This window comes from Daphnia pulex, chromosome 2 (genome assembly GCF_021134715.1).
Source record: "Daphnia pulex isolate KAP4 chromosome 2, ASM2113471v1".
In the NCBI taxonomy this organism is placed as follows: domain Eukaryota; kingdom Metazoa; phylum Arthropoda; class Branchiopoda; order Diplostraca; family Daphniidae; genus Daphnia; species Daphnia pulex.
In genome coordinates this window covers 812,458-832,534 of record NC_060018.1, presented here as the reverse complement: position 1 = coordinate 832,534, position 20,077 = coordinate 812,458, and the positions used below count along the sequence as shown (strand labels likewise).

Here is a 20,077-nt window from a genome sequence, read left to right as displayed (position 1 = left end):
ATTCCTTATAAAATGTTTATTAATACATCAAAGTGGTAATAAATCAAGATGAGACATTCAACACTAAGATATTTTTCAAAAGTTGGATATTACAATTATGAAGAAAAAGATACAATTTCTCAAGCCATGTTATATATAAGAAAACTGAAAGTGAGGATAAATTAATTAGAGAATTTCTGCTTAATTAATAGCGTTTCTTGAAATTGCAAGACACAAAGAAAGAGGAAAGAAACTAATAGACTACCACATGGACGTCCGCATCAACGGTACAAATCAGCCACGCCACAATGTGTAGACCTAAGCCCGGATGGAGCCAAGATACTTTGTGTCATAATTGGGTAGGATACAAGCGATCCTCCATTAGAGGCACTAAATGCCAATGCTGAGTTCGAGAGATGTGGTCCTTGAAGCTGCAGCGCTGCAGCATTGATAGTTGGGGTTAATGTTACAGTTGCAGTAGCCGCTGATAGCGATGGATTTTGAGTAGCTAAAGCCGTCGTCTGATTTATGGTCACAGGGGCGATTCCTAACGTGGTAGCTATTGTCGTCGCTAACGGAGATGGCTGAGTGAGAGGGACAGAAGTGGCAAAAGGTATCGATGCAGTCAAAGTAGATCGAGATTGGGTAGTCACCAAGGGTAAAGTAGCCAATGCTTGAACAGTTTGAACTGATGACAAAGAACCCAAAGGGCCTAATGCTGTTACGGAAGTAGTAACCGGGACTGTGACGGAGCTAGCCAAAGTTACAGTTGGTAAACTAACAGTAGCAACACTGGTTGATGTTGAAAATTTTCCTTGAATCCTAAAATGGGCATTTTGTTCCAACAAAAACTCATTTGTAGCCAAAAGATCGCCAACTTGTTTTTTCAATTCTTGAACTTTCTTCCTTAAAAGTAAATTTTCTTCATGAAGAACACATAATTCTAATTGATTTGAACCATTCATATGAACACACATGGAATGGGATTTTGGGTGAAAGTTTAGCATTGGTTTACAATGTGAACATTGAACAGATGAAGGGCTAGCAATAATTCTTTCTCCTATTCTTGAACCATACTCAAGTTGGTCATCTTCATGGTGATGTCTCTTGGCATCTGGAATGTCATATTCTTCACTTCCACTTTGTTGTACTCTTGATTCAGATACATGTAGAAACTTGCATTTTTTTCCCCGTTGACACTCACGTTTTAAAAAATCTTTGCAAAGGGGTACTTCACCTTCTGAAATGTTATCCATTGCAGCACGACTACCTTTTGAAGTAAATTCAGGGATGAGTTTTGGAAGTTCTCCTGTGAGCTTGTAGTAGTCTTCATCTTGACGAGATCGATGAACAAATTTGCAATTTATTCTGGTGCATATGGTGTTCTGGAAATCATGGCAGAACACCATACAACTGGGTCGGATGGGATTCACTATCTTGGTTTCTTCTTCACATCTAGGGTGTTTGAATTTACAACGACTGCCTCTAGTACACTAAAAATCTAATTAGATTTGTATGCTATACAATGATATACAGCGCATTACCACATTGCGTAGAAAATCCCGGCAGACATCTTCAGGCATTCCAATAGTCTCTTGCTGAATAAGCCTACTTGGTGAGTTTGTTCCAGTCTTGTAGTCTTCCATTTTAATCAAAAAGATTTCCAAACACAGATTTATGCTTGTAGGATAGGAATATTAAAAAATCTATTAACAACAAAGCATTGTTCGAGTGATCGAGTCGCACATAAAACACGATACACGAGAGCAGTCGAGCACGATATATAATTACATGCCCTGCCGCTAGGTGCGCTGTGACAGACAGACGAGAAACAACAACAAATGCATCGTTGCAAATTGGGGAGGGCGCAAAATAACTCTTTTAATTATCGAGCGTGATGCGTGAATAAAATAATTCACAGAGTTTCACGAAGAGGAGCAGAAAATTAATGGCTAAAAATGAATATTTCTCATGTTGTATTTTCCCGCATAACCAATCGCCAAAGGCCCAAAGCCAATGGCGGAAGAGCTATAGACTCTTGGTCGCTTCTCGGCTGTGTAACTGTGTTGGCTTCCCTATCCCTATCCCGGTTTTAGGGTAAAAGTTAAGTATTCCAATTTTCAGAGATTTTAGGGCGGAGCCTGTCAGAAGTTGTGAAGTGGAAACGTTAAAAGAGCCATCTAGTGATAAGATGTTGACTTGCAATGAATGATTTCGGCGGCCATCTTCGTGTATTATGTGAATAAAGCCTATCTAAGTATCCGTATTTTATGTAAAAATGGTTGCCAGGTGTGCTGTTTCTGGTTGTCAATCAACATATTACAAAGGAAAACAAAAAGAAAATGAGATTGCCCTGTTTGCAATTCCTAAAACTTCATTATCAAAATGGCAAGAACTAATCCCGTGTAGTAATTTGACGAGCACCTCACGTATTTGCTCCCGTCATTTTGACGAAAGTGACTTTAAAACAGGGATTGAAATTCTGAACGTGTTCCATCCTTACAAACGGTGGATTCTTAATGCTGGAGCAATTCCCAAACATTTTCTGTTAAATGGTATTAAGATTATATTTCCTGTACAATCTATAATGCACAGAAACCGAACCATTTTGATTTTACTACTTCTAGTAACAAGCAATGCAAAATGTTATTTTTGTTTAATATTAAATAACAAAATTCTTGAAAATATTTTGTAGTGAAAGCAAATGCTAGCAATGCATCAGTAAGGAAACGACCAAAAGTAGACAAAATACCTACTACGCCAAAGAAAAAAAAATGTGACAGTACAGGTATTGATAATAGTTCTCTTTATATTTTGTTTTGAAGAACAATTGCTTTAAATTGAATCTTCTAGCACCCTCCATGGAAGCTACCTCTACTATTCAAGAATCAATCAACATTCACCAGGCTGCTGAAGGAGCAATTTTTGATCCACTTCCTGATTCAATCAAAGAAAATGTTGCTGTTGTCATTGAAGATTCGACAGTTGCATCACCTTCCATGGAAGCAACCTTTACTAATTTCAAGTCTAATTTTGTGACTTTTCAGTCACTAGTAACTTTATCAAAAGTACCAAAGAATTGGATGTGGTCTTTTGATCAAATCAAACTAATGATTTATTGCATCTCGATGGATCAACTACCAAATGGAAATTTTAATGTAAAAATGGTAAGGTTTCAAAACAAACAAGAAGTAATGTATTATGTCAACGGAAAGATCATTCCATCAAGCACTACTGCTCTGTCGAACCATTTCACAACAATTGAAGATATATCGCAATTGATAATGGATTTCAACAATCGAAAAATTTGTTCTGGCATTCCTCAAGAAAGGTTCAGAAATGTTAATTTTCCATCGCGTCTTTCTGGTACATTGGACTCGACAGCTGGTGTGTTAAGATCGAAATTTTGCAGAACCATTTCGGAAAAGAACAGAGTTTGCGTTCAATGTCTTTATTTGAAGAAATACCTATCTCAGAGGTTAAGTAAAATGGAAGTAAAAATACCAATTTCAAAGAAGAAAAAGAAGAAATCTAAGTTAGCTGAGAAGAAATTGGCAAAATTTGCGTAGCTTCCTCTGTATTTATGAAACATTGTATTTAATAAATGATTCGTATGAATGCATTCACATTTGTAACTAAACTAGTAATACGAAAGAGAATAAAATTCAAAGTAACTAAGAATAAAACGTACCATATCATTACATATTTTTTGTTATACAACCAAACTGTATAATTTATGAATGTGAGGACACTTAGAAAGGTAAGAACCCCCGTAGTAGCTGCCCACTCACTAGAGGCGCTTTTTAAAGTTTCCACATAGGACTACTTTTACCCTATAACCGGGATAGGGAGAAGCGACCAGGAGTCTATAGCTCTGATGGCGGGAAGCTTGTGTTCGGCTTCGGCCTCTAGCGACAAACTTAAGCACCGCTTATGCCCGGGCAAAAGTGATGGCAGTCTTCACGTCTGTACTTTAGCTTTAGTCATCCAATCACCCGTTTCCTATTGGTAACTCACGTGAAGGTTTATGAACACGTGATATATTCTAAATGGACGTTAGAGTTAATCCATCACAGCAGACTCGATCAAAACGTGTTACTGTCCCTGAAATCTACCGAAAAGCGGCCCGAATCTTAAAATCAGCTGAAGAGAGGAAAGGAAGTCTCAAGAATTTAATCTACTCGTCCGGTTTTCGTGTAAGTGATTCTTCTCTCACGTTAGCATAGGTGCCGTCTTTTAATTTGGAAATCGTTTTAGGATGTCAAACCTCTATATGCTTTGGTTGCAGAGAGTTGTAAACATCAGATTGAATTGGATGAGCTAGTTAACAACACAGCAGGTCTCCAAAATGTGCAACCCTTCGATCCCCACTTGGCCAGGATATTGATCACAGAGTTGCTTTGGGGAAAAGGGTACTTGAAACCTGAAAATGCTCGGGCCATCAGGATAATTCTAGAGTTAGAAAATGATCTCAGACAGGCATTAGACGGCATGAATTCACAGGAAGACAAAGATTCTATTCACCAAATTTCAGGTAGGTTAATCCAATCTGTTTTATTTTGTATTTTCAGTATTGAAACATGGAGCCTAAGCCGAACAAGGGATTTTACCAGACTGAGTACCACAGTCCATCCTCTGCTCTTTGCACCTTGTTCCTATTTAGTGCTGCAATGTTCACCCTTCCCATTGCTTCTTATTTTGCCACAATTTATCTTCTTGATAAATATTATGGAATTCCATCTTCAGAGAGCTATATATATGCTGTCATTGCAGCAGTCATAATGGTTCAATTGGTCATAGCCGCTTACATATACAAAGCATTCCAAGAAGATAAACCTCCTAAACCTCCTAAACAAGATTAAATTGCTTGCCAAGTCCATGCTCACCAATACAATATTCTGGAAAGAAAACCAAACTTTTATCTTATTTATTTTTCAGCTCCGCGATATGTTCGTGTCAACACGCTCGTGTCCACCACCGAAAAGGTCTGCACTAAGTTGATTGCAGAAGGATGGAAGCAAGTAAAATCAAAGAAAAAGACCGGCTACGAAGGTTTCATCGAACGAGTTAAAAGTCTCAGTGAAAATGAATTCATTATGGATTTTCATCTGGATTTCTTATTGGTTTTCCCCTCAAGTGCACAATTCCATAATCACGATTTCCTGAGAAATGGATCTATTCTACTTCAAGATAAAGTATGTCTATATTAATTGAAACTGTTTGGAGTCATAATTTTACTCGAATTCTTAAGGCAAGTTGTTTGTCAGCAGTGGCATTACAGACCAAACCATTTTACGGCAAGATGATCGACGCTTGCTCTGCCCCTGGAATGAAGACTTCCCTGTTAGCAGCTCTATCCAATAACCAAAGGTAAGCAATCAATGATATCTCATTTCAATTCAGTTTTACGTTTGAGTTTGGTGTTGTCAAATCGCAGTTCCATCATTGCAATCGAACGAGATGCCAAGCGATGCAATACTTTGCGTCAAACCGTATCAAACGCTCGCGCATCAAAGGTTTCAGTTCAGCGGGCCGATTTCCTCAACCTTGATCCATCTGATTACCAAGACGTGAAATACATCCTAGTCGATCCGTCCTGTTCGGGAACAGGTATGACTTTACATAAGTCTATGCAGCGCTATTTCAGTAGTGAGAGAACTTTCGATTTTGTTTGTTAGGAATTGTCAACCGATTGGACCCGAAAAGAAAGCCGGAAGAAGGAGCTAGTTTGGAACTTCGTCTGAAACGATTGAGTTCCTTGCAGTCACGGCTAGTGGAACACGCTGCTACTTTCCCTTCCGTTGAACGAATCGTAATATTTCATAGAAAATTGGTCTATTATGTTCTAGTAATTTAGCGTATTTATTTATAGGTATATTCTACCTGCTCGATTCATGAAGAGGAGAACGAAGCTGTCGTTAGACAAGTCCTTTCAAAAATCGGGAACTCGTTTCGTTTGGATGAAGCATTGCCTTGGTGGCCGAGACGGGGAACAAACAGTTATGATAACCCACCAGATGACATAATAGGCCTTAAATGCGTTAGAGCTGAAGCTGAAAAAGACTTGACGAATGGATTTTTTATTGCTCTATTCGTTCGAATGGGAGAAAGTTAAGGTTGAGTAGGTTAATCTGCGAAAAAATATCTCTATGTTCACTGAGAAAATTTACCTGTTCTCTTTCTAGAGTTTCGACTTTTAAAATACAGCCAACTTTCACCTCGAAATTGAAAATGAAGCGAGAATCTCAATAATTTTACTTTTGTTAAGCCGCTACATTAATAGTTTATTAACATATGAGAAAATTAACAAACCCACTACACATTGCGGTAATTTTAAAGTAGGAAATCGTCGTCTCAATATTGTTGGGCCCCTTGCCGAGCCAAATGGTCAGCCTCGATATTACCTGCGTGGTTCCCGTGACCCCTTACGTAGACCTGGATGGAAACGCAAGGTAAAATAAATAATTTTAAAATATTGACTTGGAGTTACCCATTCAATATCGACGTCTTCCATCATCCTCAGCAATTCTCTATACTGAATCTTGTGCTTTATCGGCTCGCCATCTCTCTTACGCCAGTCGCTTGACAACCATGAGAAAATCCAGTTTGTAATAGAATTGATTAAGTACATGGAATCGGTGTGAATTGCCAATTTCTCAACACCTAGTTAAGTAAGGAACTAAAATAGAAATAAGTTAAATTTTGTGAAATATTATCAAGACGTACCGTAGAATTTGACTATTTTTAAAGCTTCAATGACTGCTTTTATTTCGGCAACGTTGTTTGTCGCAGGATCTGTGGGATTTAATGGTTTACTAACGTTTCTGTAATTTTTAAGAAAAATTCAAATATTTATAAACATACTACTAAAAGAAAAATTTTGATACTTTTACTTACAACGGATGGTCGTAATCAAACCAGACGCCGATACCGGCTTGGGCACCCGGTTGGCCATTTCTAAGACATGCCCCATCGGTGTATACGATCACGTTTCCATCTTGATCAACTATAAATCTCCCCTCGTTGTTAGGGCTAGTCCTTGAACCAAATCTATGCGATTGTCTACATCGTAGAGACAATGCCCATTCTGCGTCTTGGACACCTTCCACTAATTCAGTCCAGGTAATATCTTCGTTATCGTGTTTTAGGTTAATATTCAATTCATCATAGACTTCCTGATTCAAGCCATCAAGAAGAGTCCACTTCTTAATTTGTCGGCGAAAGAGCTTAAAACCCCAGTCCCTATTGCTACTTCCACCGAACCTCTGGGCAAAGGTGTGGTCAATGTCCTCGGCAAAATCACGAACTTTTTGCGAACTAAATTGATACAGTTCCATCTCTAGTGTTTACGTTAATACGACCCTAAGCATTAAAAAAACAGGTATTTAGGGAATAAATATCAAAGGTATTAAAATCGAATATCTAAATCTGCTAATGAGAAAAAACATAATTATTAACTTGAATACTCAGTTGTTAGTTGTTACCCTTTATAAACAAAGACATCACTTACCACCGAGGGAAAATTGCTGCTATTCCACTTTGAAAAACTTTCTTGACTTAAGACTTACTTTGTTTTGTCTTCGACTCTAAGTCAAAGTGCTCCATACACGAGTAAAGTTTTTACTACGAATCAAATTACTCTGATCACTGGGCTTGCAATCTAGTGTTGACCTATAATTTCTATAATTCCGCTCATACGTATTTTTCACGGACTGTCATATTGTTCGATGTTGGTAAATCCCCACTTTTAATACATTTTCCTCTAAAAAAATTAACATGGAAATTTTAAACACGTTATATTGACTATTGAGAATAATGTTTAATGTAAGAAATTAATAATTCAACTATTTACGTAAAAAAATATTTAAGAAAACTATGTTAACTGATTTGTAACCCTTACGAATTACGATTGCGAATTTAATTGATTTATATTTTTTTATAGCGTTGAACCGTGGATGAAAGAAGAAAATGGACTCAAAAATTTGTAACTAAACCGTAGGATATCATTCGCTCGCTTTGCTAAGAATTCGTAATATTTTTCGGTCGAAAACTACTACTAAACTATAATAACAGTAGGCCTAAGATGAGCGTAAAAGTCATCCGGTATTTATTGAAATGCAAATGGATTCAAATTTTTGAAAAATTGGATGAAAAGTGGATTTCGTCTGTACGACTGTTGCTAGGCAACGGGCTCGACACATTAGAAGAAAGTCGTTCCTTGATACAGTTTATGCTTCTCATGGTTATTATTTAGTTTGTTTTCCTACGGATTAAAAAGTAGCCGATGGATTCTCCATGTTCCAATGAGGAGTCTAAAGTCGCTCCTCAAGTCTCGCTCAAGGTAAGATTTCGATTGTCCGTCAAAATATAGATCAACAGCACTTATTTGGTATGATGATGGTGGACATCAGCTGGAGCCATTCGTGCACCAAGTCGGCGGCCACTCGTCGATGCTGTGCCTCGATGAAGCCACGGTCGGAAAACCATTACTTGTCAGAGAAAAGGCCTTCTATGAAAACTTGCCAGAAATTCTTGCTCCATTTACTGCCCAGTACCGTGGAACAATTCAGGTGACTTGCAACGAGGATGCTGGTGGCTATCTCACCCTGACCACCTTCCCTCCTGCAGGTTATGTTGCTCATGAAGGAACTATGCCAGTCAAACACAGGTAACAACTCACAATTTTGTGGTCAATGATCAGATTCATGTTTCTCATTCGTGTTAACAGAATAAAATGGCATCACGGTATATGCATCGATATTGAGTGTGTGGAGACCTCCAGTGATGAAGATATTTTTGAAGATGATACTAGTATGACTCCAGTAAGTTCTTCACCATGTGTGGAGCATTCTATCGAAAGGAGGCCAAGTCATAGTCACAATCCTTGGATCCTGCACTGCCACAGGGGACACATAGCCAAAATGCTTGGGCTAGACGAGGAATCCACCCACTCCCAGCAGAGCCATTCACAGTGCCATTTCGAAAATTTGCCGTCCTTTGAGTTCCTTCTCCTGGAAAATCTCACTTGGAGGTAACTTACATTCAGTTGACGTTTCTTGGACTTCATTTAAAGCCAATCAAAATATGTTTGAAACAGACGGAAACGACCTTGTGTTTTGGATGTCAAAATGGGAACTCGACAGTACGGAGATGACGCTCCGGAATCCAAACGCCGTAGTCAGAGTCTGAAAGTTGAGAATTCTACTTCAGGTTCACTGGGAATCCGGCTGTGCGGTATGCAAGTCTTTCAGGTAAATTCAAGTTTGTTGGACCAGATCGTTGGTTTGCCTTTAGCATATTCTATTCACGTCGTTTTGAAGGTTACAACCAACAAGTATTTGTGCCGTAATAAATACTATGGCCGATCATTGACAGACGATGGTCTCCGCAGTTCGTTGACGCAGTTCTTCCACAACGGTGAACGTCTACGAACCGACATCTTTCTGCCTCTGTTGGATCGGTTGAACAGGTTGTTGGCCGTTATCAACCAGCTGGACTCTTACCGGCTCTTCACCAGCTCGTTGCTGATCATCTACGACGGCCTGGATGGTCAGCCGAGTGAAATTGACGTGCGTATTATTGATTTCGCACACGCCACCCAACGAGACATGACGGCCGAGTCACAGGTGTACACGGGACCGGACGACGGTTTTATTTTCGGATTGAAAAGTCTCGTCGACTTGATTGAAGAGCTCTCAAAAGAAGAATGAAGCGAATAGCATTTGCAAAATAATAATAAAACAAAGAAAGAAATCTAACGATGGAGGATTCAAAGAGAAATGGGAAAAAGAAAATAAGGGGTGCTTCCAGTTCTGACGGTTATGTAAAACGGTTTCGCCCGCTTCGTCTCGCAGCCACCACCACCACCTGTCCGCACGTCATTTGATATTGTTCTTTTGGCCCAGCCAAGTTCTGCGCGGCTGACACGGTATCGGGGAGAACATGTTTTTTGTTTGGATTTTTTAAGAGAAATGCTAGTCTGCTTCTTTTTCTTATTATTTTGTTGTTTTTCCTTCTTCCGGAACTCTCTTTGCTTTTATGTCTTAATAATCTTCTCCCAATATTTGCCATCGGGGTAGTTCTCGTCTATCTAGGGAAGGAAGGAAGAATGAAGAAGTTATCATTTCCCCCATCATCATTCCACTTGTTTTAGTGAGTAGAAACAAAAAAACTGCTTTGCTGCTGCGGCGACACTTATGGAGATCAGGCGAAAACATTTTCTGATTGAGGAACCGGTGATTTAGTGAGTCGTTATTTCTTCTCTACTCTGAATTTATTAAATTGGGAAAGTTTAAAAAAACCAAAAAAAAAAAACAGAACACCAACGCTTGCATATTTGCTATCATGGTCTTACTTAAAAAACAAAACAAAAAAAACGGTATCGTTCCACTAATGTTGCAGTCATGGTTTATCATATTTCTTTTTAAGCCAGAAACCGAATACATTGTTTTTTTCTTTTCATTTCGGTTTTTCAGTTCGACTCTACAATTTTCCTATTCTTTTGAACTTGGAAGACACAGATGGAAACGCACAAAGTAACTGTATTTGCTGAGCTGTACGGGGCGAAGTGGTTATAACCTCGTAAATTCGACATCAGAAACCGCCGCCGTTGGAAGAAGAAGAAGAAGAAGATTGGAAAGTAATAGGAAAAGCTTCGAAATTGGTAAGAACAACAAAAAAAAAATGGTAATCATTATTATAAGTGCACCAGTACGCACGGCTCCGTTAGAAGTAGAATTCACGATTCGACGGGATAACATGTTCTAGACGTAATAGACCGGAGGGCAATTAGTTAGAGAAGAAGAGGTGGGTGCAACGGTACTGCGCCATTTGGCATTTTTCAAACCGTACAAACCGCATTGTCTTACCGTTCTTTTCCTTTTTTATACACTCACTTAACAGCGTATATGCCCTCCATAGAGATATAGGCAGTCGCGTTAAACAGTGTCAGCCACGCCAACTACTTCCGGTGTAGCTTCGATCGATCATGAATCGGTGGAAGCGGATACCTCGAAATCCCATTTGATGCCGCAAGAATGCCATCATCTTCCGTTTCATGCCGGCCAAATCAGCCGGGATCTGTAGAATTTTGCTGACTGGTGTTCAAGTTACGCTGATGGATGACGTAAACTTTACGACCGTTTCTTTCCGCATTCGTTGCACAATTTCAGCTAACCGAATGCGGATGAATTAGGGGGGAATGACTCGTACATAGGAAACACAAATTTTTTGTTCAAAAATCGAAGTGAAAGTCTAATATCGTTTTGGACGTTGGCGGAACTAATAATTGCCAATGCGTGACGAGTTACATGAACGAGACGTGATTGGCGAAAAGATGTTTGAACAAGTATTCAGGAAACGATGTAGCCCTTCGTGCATTACTCTTTTAAACAGTCATTTCCTTCTTTTTCGGAGGATGACGAGGCCCATTTGAAAAGTTGCACGTACCAGAACGACTACAAATCGTGTTCATTCAACAATGCACGTACGTTTCTTTTTTTTTCGGCCATTACGGTCTATGCGCTCCTTGATTGTTCGGTTAATGTGACAGCTGCTTAATGAACAACACTTGCAAACTATTTATGGAATAAGAACCTTCTTCTTATTTTAAACAAAGGTAGGCTGACATGGTTTTTTCCTTCACTTCCTTCTTCCAGTTAGAAAAATAACGAATTGTGCGTGTATAGGACTGTAGGTCTGTGTTTAAGGACTGAGTCCAAGGTCAACGAACTGGCCCTTGTGCGGAGAAAAAAATAACACAAACAACAAACATGCCGAAGAGAAAAACCCAGAACATATCTATATGTATATTCATGGTTTTTCTCTACTTAAATAGGGAACACGTTTTTTAAACTTTTGGTACACTGGCCTATATAAAGTCGTTACTACGTCGTAGAGTACCTACAGTAGACAAAAGAAGCGCATGTTATTATATAGACTGTTCTGTCATTCAAACATTAATGGCGTAAACCTCAAAAACCCCAGAAAACAATTCTTTGTTCTTCTTTTTTCTCAGATTTGCTTTTTGTCTCTTTTTCCGTCATTTTCTCCGTAATGACGGAGAGACACATCTGGTTCCGATTGTTGGCCTGGTAAAAGCCGCAAAAGTCCTGTCGAAATCAGCGGGGAAATTTCTTTTTTCTGCTCTATTCGATCGTGTATTCAATCGGAGTATCGATCACTGACTGTCGGAGAGCGATAAATTAAGTAATTTCCCATCGACTGCTTGGGGTTTTCCTTTAAAGATTTCGCGTGGAATTTTACGAAATTCATTCGAGTCTAACGAATGGCTGAGACTCTCTCTCCCATCATTATCCCAAATAAAAATGGCAAACAAATCATTTTTGTTCGGGTGAAAGTCGCAAACATCTTACCGACATTCTGTCGAGTTGCTATCCGCGTCAATAAATGAAGTGAAAATATCCAAGCTTTAAGTAAGAGAGAGAGAAAAGAGATTTCCTTTCTCTTCTCTGGAGGGCATCCGAAACAGAAGGGGAGGTTATTTTGTCTTAGATATTTTCACCGGTGGTAGTATTATAGTCACCTACGGCGGCGGGATGGTGATGGTGATGAGTTCGTGAGTTCGAAAAGGAAAATTTGACTCTCGACATTGTGCTTTCAAAAGAGGGCAGAGGAAACGTCAAACAAAAGAGTTTGGCAGCCAGACATGTAGAGATGGGGGGAAGGAGAAAGAGAAACGTAATAATGAACGCGCCCAACTTTCACGAGACAGTAGTACATCCGTCTCATTCTTGTTTTCCTTTGATTCACGCCACTCTACCTTAAACACACCTTTCACCCTACAGACGTGTACTACATGTGTGCGTGTCTTATTACCGGCCAATTAGCTAGGCGGTTACAGACGTCGGAGAAAGCGATTTTCTTTCACAAAAGAAAGGAGAAAAGGTTCTCTTTGGCTTTTCAAATCGACATTTTATATTTCGTTCGTCCTTTCAACCCCGGCAGCGCACACACTTTTCCCGCCTCACGACTTTTTCTTTGATTCCCCTCCGAAAATGTTTTAATCCTGCCAGCAGAATCCTTTTCTTTATATATTGGAGAAACGTCTTAATGGTCTATTGTCAAGATAAGCCTCAACTGTTGGATGTGCATTAAAACGTTAAAGGAAAACAGGATCCGAACAGCTCAGCATTAAGATTTTTGTTTTTCAACCAAAACCTTAAAGTAGGTTGTGAAGTTGACAGGGTCGGCCACAATAACACGAAAATTCTCTTCCTACTCCTCCTCCTCTTCTCCTATTCACGCAGGTCAACAAATGATAAGAAGAAGATGGGGGGGAAAAAAACTGTACTGGCATACACGACGTTCGGTATTCCCGTTGAAAGAGATTTAATTCTTTTAAAGAGATAAATAAAGGAGATATATCACCTTTGCCGTATAAGGCGCTGTGAGGTAGTGGAACTCGGCCGAGCTCGGCCAGCAAAATGCGCTGTGTATACCGAAAGATGGGGTGAGGTGGTGCTGCCCAACAGTCCCGTTAGTTCCTTTTAAAAAAACCTTTTTTCTTCTTTTTTATCCATCGCACGATAGAATTTCAATGCATCTCCAACCAACAAAAGAATGAAAATTTGGGTGGAGGGAGGTGAACTAGGAGATATGTGAAGGTTACACATTTTCGGTCCGTTCACATTCATTTCACAGTTCCGCAATTGAGTGTGTATAAATAAAAACGCATTAACAATTTTTTTAGATTCGATTGTTGACCTTAAACCAGGCGACCTCGTCGAAGGATCAAAGGAACCTGAACGAACCAACTGGTTGGCACCGAAAACCCCAAAATTATATCTAGTCGAACGTTTTCTCGTTTACACGAAAGCATCAAGAGGGCAACGCCATCCCGTAAATGCAACCAAGCCATTTTTATGGGAATCGAAATGTTATTTCTCTCTGCGCTCGCTCAAAGGTCATCTGAAGAAAGAAAGAAAGAAAGAAGAAAAATTTTAGTTTTTGGGAGTTTGGCTTCTGGTTGTTTCCTGATGCAAAAGTCAGGGGTCGGCAGAATAATTCAAATAACTCGACTACCGGGTTTACTGTTAGTTTCATGATCAACTCGAATTGGAATTCAAAAGAAAGAAAAAAAAAACATCTGTTGGAAGAATGCTGCACCACGTCTAATGGTTAAAGATTCTTTTTTCTTCTATAGATTATTCACGAAATCCGGTTCTTTTTAAAATTGGCGACATTTCCCCCCTAAATTCAAGCGGGTAATAAATTTATTGCCGCCGATTCCGCATTGGAATCTCTTCAATGTGGGTTACACCTGAATTGCGCACGAGAGATTGCTGGTCCTTTTCTTCCAGTCCTGCTGACAAAACTCTGAGAACTCTTTTAAGGATAAGAAGAAGAAGTTAATGAAATAAAAAATAAGAGACCTGGAGACGGAATGTGGGTCAGAGTCCTTCTTGCGGGCAGGTTTCCCTCCTCTTTGTTCACCAAAAGAAAGAAAAGAAAAGAAAAAAAAAAACCACCGCCACACCACCTCTTGTGTGTATCATCCCGCCCTCGACCGAACGCGCGCAGCACACACACACGAAACCTCACGAGCGTTCCCGTCTCGTCCCGGTGCGAGCATAAATACCTGCGGACGGCGTCATTTGCTGATCATACCTCAGACAGGAGCAGCCAAAGCAAGTGCTCCACAATAACAAGCCAGAAACAAACAAACACACCATTTGATTTTCTGAAGACACTTCTCGATCACAAGGTAAATATTTCTTATTTTTTATTCTCATTTTATTTGGGTTTGATTTAAATTCGTAGAATTTTTCAAATTGAATTTCAACTCATCGCATTTTAAAATTTCCTGCTGATTTTATTTTTCTGGTTAAATTGGGGGTCTTCGACTTTTTGCTTATTTTGCGATGAGAAAATTAAGACGATAGGCATCTAACTTTAAAAATAAGTAGATGGGGGGGGGGGGATGGGTGTTGTTTTGCGCAAAGTTCATTGACATTCAGGTGACATGACCGCGCTGACGAAAGGCAGGGGAGCCAGTTTTCTTTGTGGGTCAAGAGTTAAAGGCTGCCCTTTCTGCTCCTTTATTCCTTCCCTTCTCATCACCTCCTCCGGGCTAATAAGAGGTGGGACAGGTAGACATGCACCCGGATATTCTCTTCTGCGCTTCCATCCTAAGCTGCTAGTTCAATGAACTCTCGACCTCGACCTCTACTCACACAGCTTTCCTGTATCGTTGTTGTTGTCTTCTCTGTTCATTTGGCATGGGCTCAACTAGGAGGGGGGCAGGGAATAGGTCTAGTGGCGGACGCTCGCCGATGTCGCTCACTTCACCTCCAACCGCAACCCAACTCGAATCGTTGCTTCACTACCCTCCCGATTTTAATTGATTTCCTCTTTTTCATCTCCGTTGTCGTATTTGCAGAATGTTGCTGCAGACATTGTTCATGATCGTTTGCGGCTTGACTGCCGTCACCGCCCAACGAGTCTTGGCTCTACCCGACCCCAAGTCTTGTGCCAAACGTAAGTTATTTAGTTAATCCCAATTTTCACCCCCACTTTGGTTATAACTAAGATTTTCTAATTATTTTTTTTTTCCAGGTGTTAAACACGCCCTGTGGACCGATCCTCTTGGCAACACTCACAACTACTTCTTCAGCTGGCTGCACCCTGCCACCGCCTCTTTGGAAGTCGATTGGCTCGACGCCCGTAACGTCTGCCGTCGCCATTGCATGGACGCCGTCAGCTTGGAGACCCTCCAAGAGAACGAGTTCATCAAGCAGCAGTTGGCTCGCTGTAAGTTGGGCAAACCGTTTCTTTAATATTATGTAACAAATAATGAATGACTGTGTGAAATCAGATGGCGTCAAGTACATCTGGACCAGCGGCCGCAAATGCGACTTTGACGGATGCAACCGCGCCGATTTGCAGCCAACCATCGTCAACGGATGGTTCTGGTCCGGCTCTGAGGCTAAGGTCCCACCCACCGATCAACGCGCTTTGGGAGATTGGTCCAACACCGGTGGAGATGGTCGTCCTCAGCCCGACAACCGCGAAGATGACGTAAGATATATAACTTCCTATTGACCTGATCTCCTTTCTTTCTATATAATATTAACCAATTCAAATTGGAAATCATCTTTTCCAAACAGGAGGGTGAGCCTTGCTTGGCCATCTTGAACAACTTCTACAACGATGGCATCAAGTGGCACGACGTCGCTTGCAGCCACGAGAAACCCTTCATCTGCGAAGACAGCGAGCAATTGCTCAACTTTGTCCGCTCCCGCAACCCAGAGGTCCCCCTCTAAACATTTCGACAAACGCCTCGTTTGATTGGAATTTTTTTTAACAACTCGTTTATTTTCGAATAAGCATTTAAATTACGAAGAAAAAAGAAAAAAAAAACACTCATTCATTAATGGCCGTAATGCTGCGCAACGGTTCACATGGCGATGTACATACAGCCAGACCTTTTTGCAATCAATGTTCACGCAAACACATTCAGGGTCTCTGACGACCCGACCGTATTGCTGCTCTTCTCCCTCCCTTATTTTGTCTTCTACCCCACCCCCGTCCCTCATCCAAAACCCCAGTTATTATCAGAAGATTACACACACAAACACACCACCACACACACAAAAAAAGCGTAACATTTTCTTATGTCTCTTCCCGGCCACGCAATACATTCTTTTGTTACCTTAAACAGAGTCAAGTTGTTGGCACAAAAAGAGTGGATGGATAGAAAAGATGCAATTTATTGTCGCCATCTTTAGTGCTGTTGAGAAGGGAAAGACCAAGTAGTCATTCTTCGGTAGGAGAATGTCAAAGACATGCTCAACCGGGAGTCTTTACGCTGGTAGCATTCGTTAAAATCCAAACGGACGCCAAGACCTTGTAGATTGGGGTCGGAATGAGACGACAGCATGAACAGAAACGTCTGCACAAAGTTCTGTGTGTGGGAAACCATAAAAATGTAAAACCCGAAATGCAATGACCATTTTTACTGTACGTTTTATGTGCACTTTACCTGGTAAGAGGCGCTGATGGCACACAATTTGGCTTTAATGCTCGGCAGGAAAGACTCAATGGTCGATTTGGATTTCCCCTGTAGGCAAAAGACATTCAACAGTTGAACTAGAACCCCAAATCTGCAACCTGTTGATTTTGGTTTACCTGTCGTTTTTCAACTTCGAGTATGGCGGCTGAGAAAAGTCGCTCTTGAATTTGGCTGAATTGCAACATGGCTTCATGGATGCCCCTCAAATGATCCCGTATATCCTGGAACATAATGAATTATAGATTCATTGGAATCCAATAAAATCTAACTATTTCTACCTTTGATTCTTCGTCGAGGAGCGCACGGCTGGTCACCGTCTGCAAAAAGTGTTCGTGGGCCGTCAAGAGTTGATCCATGGTTTTTGAATTGCGTAAGGCGACGCTGAGCTGCTCCCAGGCGCAAGCCACCACCTCGAACGACAGGTAATGCGACATTTCCTGGGCGAAATGAATCATTTCGGAGAGCAGCAACTGGGCTTGATGCAAGACTCCTTGAACCTCTGCAATCACACTTTTTAGTCGTTAAACTTCTTTTTATAAATCAAATCAGAATTCCAACCTAATAAGCCCCTCAGCTGCCGTCCTTCCGTTAGCTGTTGATGGCGCAATTTGGACATGATCCATTCCATGCGCTTCGAACGCCAAAGGGCGTAAAAGAGAGTCTCGTAACGAGTTTTTACTTCAGGTGTGAGAATAGTTCCTAGCGGTCCGTCTACTTTGTAGTCGAGACTAAAGACATCCCATCCGCTGTCACCTTGCGACGGTTCGCTGATGCGCACATCAAGTCGTTTCAAAACATCCGCATCGTCGTACTGGCTGTTGGTGCAGCGAATGCACTTGTCGAGAATGGACGCCAACAAACGGCTCATTCGTGTGTTGGCAGGCTTGTCCAGCTCGGGCCTTTAAAAAATAATAATTCCATGATTAGTGTTTTGACAAAAAGTAAATAAAATTGGAGTTTACTCGACAAGTTTCATCAGATGATTGACAAAATCTCCCTGGCCAAGTAACAGATACTGACGAAGGGCGCACAAGTGGAGTTTGATGTGATAGCGGTCCAGCAAGACTTGCAGCAAGTACTGAGATGCAGTACTGTAAGCTTCTTCTATGGACTCCCAATCCAAGGAAAGCAACGATTCTAAATGAAAGGAAATATTTCAATGAAAATGAAGTAGATGTCTCAGGAAATCATTTCATACCGCTACGTTCTTCAGCTGTACGACGAATCTGGTTCAATCCCGGTATGGGGCTTTTATCCAGGCAAATCTCGCGCAGGAAGCAAATACTTTTTCCGGTGGTGGCCACTTGATGGCCTTGCTCTTGAGTGAAGAAATTAGGCACCATGATTGATCGTTCATAATACTTGTCATTCCATAAACTGCCGGGATCGACAGCCAGGTTCACGCCGATGAAGAATTCGCCATAAGGATCGCGGAGTTCGCCCTCGAACGTCCAAAGCATCAACATCTCGTATAACGGACGACACACTTGGACGAGAATTTTCAACACGACAGTTTTCAAGGTGGCGTTGCCTTGTAAAACGAAAGAGTGAATAACTGAAGCCAAAGCTCCGCCTCGTTGACCATGGCACGCTTCCACCAAAGCGGCCAAAAGTTTCATCCTGGCTTTAGGTTCTTTCGTCCATACTAGCAGCCTCTGGAATGTTAAGCCTTGCGTCTCGACTCCAACGCTATCACCTGTTCTAGCAGTGTGTACTTCCATCTGCGATTGAAGAACTGCTAGCAGTCTGTAGTACTCACCTGAAACAATACGTCAACACAAATGTTTTTGTAATAGTTTAATAAAGGGCTCCATTCAAGATTTACTGACTCAATTCTTCTTGTAAAGCGGCGGCGAAAGCCCTCGCGGCTAACCCACATGTGGATTCCGTTTTTGGGGATTCACAATACTTTTGAACTTTGTAGAATAGCCAGCCCAACTCCACCAAACTGAGTACCATCTGCTTCAGAGCTTTTGGTAATTTTACCTTAATAGGAAATGGGAAAAATTAAAAATAAATGTGTAGAACAGCTGTTTGTATATAGTTACAGTTGATTTAAGGTGAAGATTTTCATGGGTTGCATCCCACTGGAACACTTGTCCTTGTATTCCCTGGAAGGCATACAGGATTTCTCTAAGTAACACTTGGTTGGAGACATCTGAATGACCTGTAAAATGAACAAAAGTGAGATTGCTAATTTCTGAACTATGTGTGTTATAAGCTAAGAGTATGTACCATAAAGTGTTGTTTGTGGTGCACTTTTCTTGCTTGATGAAAGAGAAATTAGAGGAGAATAAGGAATTTCTGTATTCTTAGGTGTCTTGACCATTGTTGTGGTCTAAAAACAAAGAAAATTTTGATTAAATGTGCAAGATCTCTTTCTTTAAACTCAGTCCTACATCAGTAGTAAATGATGCCAATGATGGTAGTGTGAAAGAATGACGAACTACAGGTTCATTAGCTGCTGAAGGAGGATTCAGAGCCAAGTAGTACATCAATTCCAAAACAGCTTTTCTGTTTTTAAGGATGGACTGAAGAAGATGTAAACAATTAATATTTAAATAAAATTTATGTTGATGGTTGTCACTTACACTAGCAGTTAGCCGGGCATAAAGTTCATCAAACTTCCTAGCATCTTGATAGCGTTCCTTAGTACCCAGAAGTTTCTTGATACTTTGGACAATGGAAAACTCTGTTTCATGGGTTTGGGATGATAAATGTTGGGACGACAGCAACTGAAGCGCGAGTTTGTATTTTGTTTCATATTCTTTACCTACGAGTAACCCAGAAAAAAAGTACTGTCAGAACTGAACACACAACAAAATCAAGCTATTTTGATAATAGCTAGCATTAAATAAAAACTGCTCTTTGAATACTAGTTTCTGAAGACTTTCCACTGCTCAAAGATCTGCAGAGTTTCTCGACGAGAGCTGGAATTGTATTTTCATCCATAATTGAATTTTGTCAAACAAACTGTTGACCTGTTGTCGTATTTTTTTTATAAACAAAATTCAAAAAAGAGTCTACTGCTTTCTTGGACTCCGTTGGTGGTTTTTAAACTCATCG

The 20,077-nt window shown here is 40.5% G+C and overlaps 7 protein-coding genes across 10 annotated transcripts; 4 read left to right on the top strand and 3 right to left on the bottom strand.

Annotated features, from left to right (window-relative positions):
* Nucleotide 1: 1 nt before the first annotated feature.
* LOC124188865 (zinc finger CCCH domain-containing protein 10-like) lies at nt 2–1,796 on the bottom strand. 2 transcript variants are annotated; one of them, XM_046581780.1, is made up of 2 exons: nt 1,524–1,796; nt 2–1,472 (listed from the first exon to the last, which is right to left on the bottom strand). In XM_046581780.1, exons 1-2 carry the CDS (start codon nt 1,623–1,625, stop codon nt 261–263), a joined length of 1,314 nt encoding a protein of 437 aa, XP_046437736.1. In that variant the 5' UTR covers nt 1,626–1,796; the 3' UTR covers nt 2–260. The 2 variants fall into 2 exon arrangements, with proteins under 2 accessions (XP_046437736.1, XP_046437737.1); XM_046581781.1 differs by having other exon boundaries at nt 2–1,480; nt 1,524–1,772.
* A 374-nt stretch (nt 1,797–2,170) lies between these two features.
* Nucleotides 2,171–3,601, top strand: LOC124188858. The gene is made up of 3 exons (XM_046581770.1): nt 2,171–2,534; nt 2,675–2,767; nt 2,833–3,601. Exons 1-3 carry the CDS (start codon nt 2,258–2,260, stop codon nt 3,546–3,548), a joined length of 1,086 nt encoding a protein of 361 aa, XP_046437726.1. The 5' UTR covers nt 2,171–2,257; the 3' UTR covers nt 3,549–3,601.
* Nucleotides 3,602–3,900: 299 nt separating this feature from the next.
* LOC124188856 (28S rRNA (cytosine-C(5))-methyltransferase-like) lies at nt 3,901–6,204 on the top strand. Its single transcript, XM_046581767.1, has 7 exons — nt 3,901–4,175; nt 4,237–4,513; nt 4,918–5,174; nt 5,231–5,349; nt 5,417–5,589; nt 5,658–5,791; nt 5,852–6,204. The coding sequence occupies exons 1-7, from the start codon at nt 4,029–4,031 to the stop codon at nt 6,092–6,094; spliced, it is 1,350 nt and encodes a 449-aa protein (XP_046437723.1). The 5' UTR covers nt 3,901–4,028; the 3' UTR covers nt 6,095–6,204.
* Nucleotides 6,205–6,237: 33 nt separating this feature from the next.
* Nucleotides 6,238–7,717, bottom strand: LOC124188859 (ribonuclease H1-like). 2 transcript variants are annotated; one of them, XM_046581771.1, is made up of 5 exons: nt 7,490–7,717; nt 6,877–7,341; nt 6,706–6,803; nt 6,470–6,642; nt 6,238–6,414 (listed from the first exon to the last, which is right to left on the bottom strand). In XM_046581771.1, exons 2-5 carry the CDS (start codon nt 7,314–7,316, stop codon nt 6,334–6,336), a joined length of 792 nt encoding a protein of 263 aa, XP_046437727.1. In that variant the 5' UTR covers nt 7,317–7,341; nt 7,490–7,717; the 3' UTR covers nt 6,238–6,333. The 2 variants fall into 2 exon arrangements, with proteins under 2 accessions (XP_046437727.1, XP_046437728.1); XM_046581772.1 differs by having other exon boundaries at nt 7,548–7,702.
* Nucleotides 7,718–8,133: 416 nt separating this feature from the next.
* LOC124188857 (inositol hexakisphosphate kinase 3-like) lies at nt 8,134–10,440 on the top strand. The gene is made up of 5 exons (XM_046581768.1): nt 8,134–8,320; nt 8,391–8,647; nt 8,708–9,010; nt 9,077–9,230; nt 9,300–10,440. Exons 1-5 carry the CDS (start codon nt 8,264–8,266, stop codon nt 9,687–9,689), a joined length of 1,161 nt encoding a protein of 386 aa, XP_046437724.1. The 5' UTR covers nt 8,134–8,263; the 3' UTR covers nt 9,690–10,440.
* Nucleotides 10,441–14,564: 4,124 nt separating this feature from the next.
* Nucleotides 14,565–16,657, top strand: LOC124188861. The gene is made up of 5 exons (XM_046581774.1): nt 14,565–14,704; nt 15,380–15,477; nt 15,556–15,750; nt 15,815–16,017; nt 16,107–16,657. Exons 2-5 carry the CDS (start codon nt 15,381–15,383, stop codon nt 16,260–16,262), a joined length of 651 nt encoding a protein of 216 aa, XP_046437730.1. The 5' UTR covers nt 14,565–14,704; nt 15,380; the 3' UTR covers nt 16,263–16,657.
* On the bottom strand, nt 16,441–20,042 carry LOC124188854 (gamma-tubulin complex component 3-like). 2 transcript variants are annotated; one of them, XM_046581765.1, is made up of 13 exons: nt 19,888–20,042; nt 19,603–19,784; nt 19,411–19,542; nt 19,247–19,349; nt 19,060–19,178; nt 18,841–18,997; nt 18,210–18,770; nt 17,974–18,148; nt 17,570–17,910; nt 17,290–17,510; nt 17,128–17,232; nt 16,982–17,059; nt 16,441–16,903 (listed from the first exon to the last, which is right to left on the bottom strand). In XM_046581765.1, the coding sequence occupies exons 1-13, from the start codon at nt 19,961–19,963 to the stop codon at nt 16,724–16,726; spliced, it is 2,430 nt and encodes an 809-aa protein (XP_046437721.1). In that variant the 5' UTR covers nt 19,964–20,042; the 3' UTR covers nt 16,441–16,723. The 2 variants fall into 2 exon arrangements, with proteins under 2 accessions (XP_046437721.1, XP_046437720.1); XM_046581764.1 differs by having other exon boundaries at nt 19,411–19,784.
* Between the last annotated feature and the right edge of the window lie 35 nt (nt 20,043–20,077).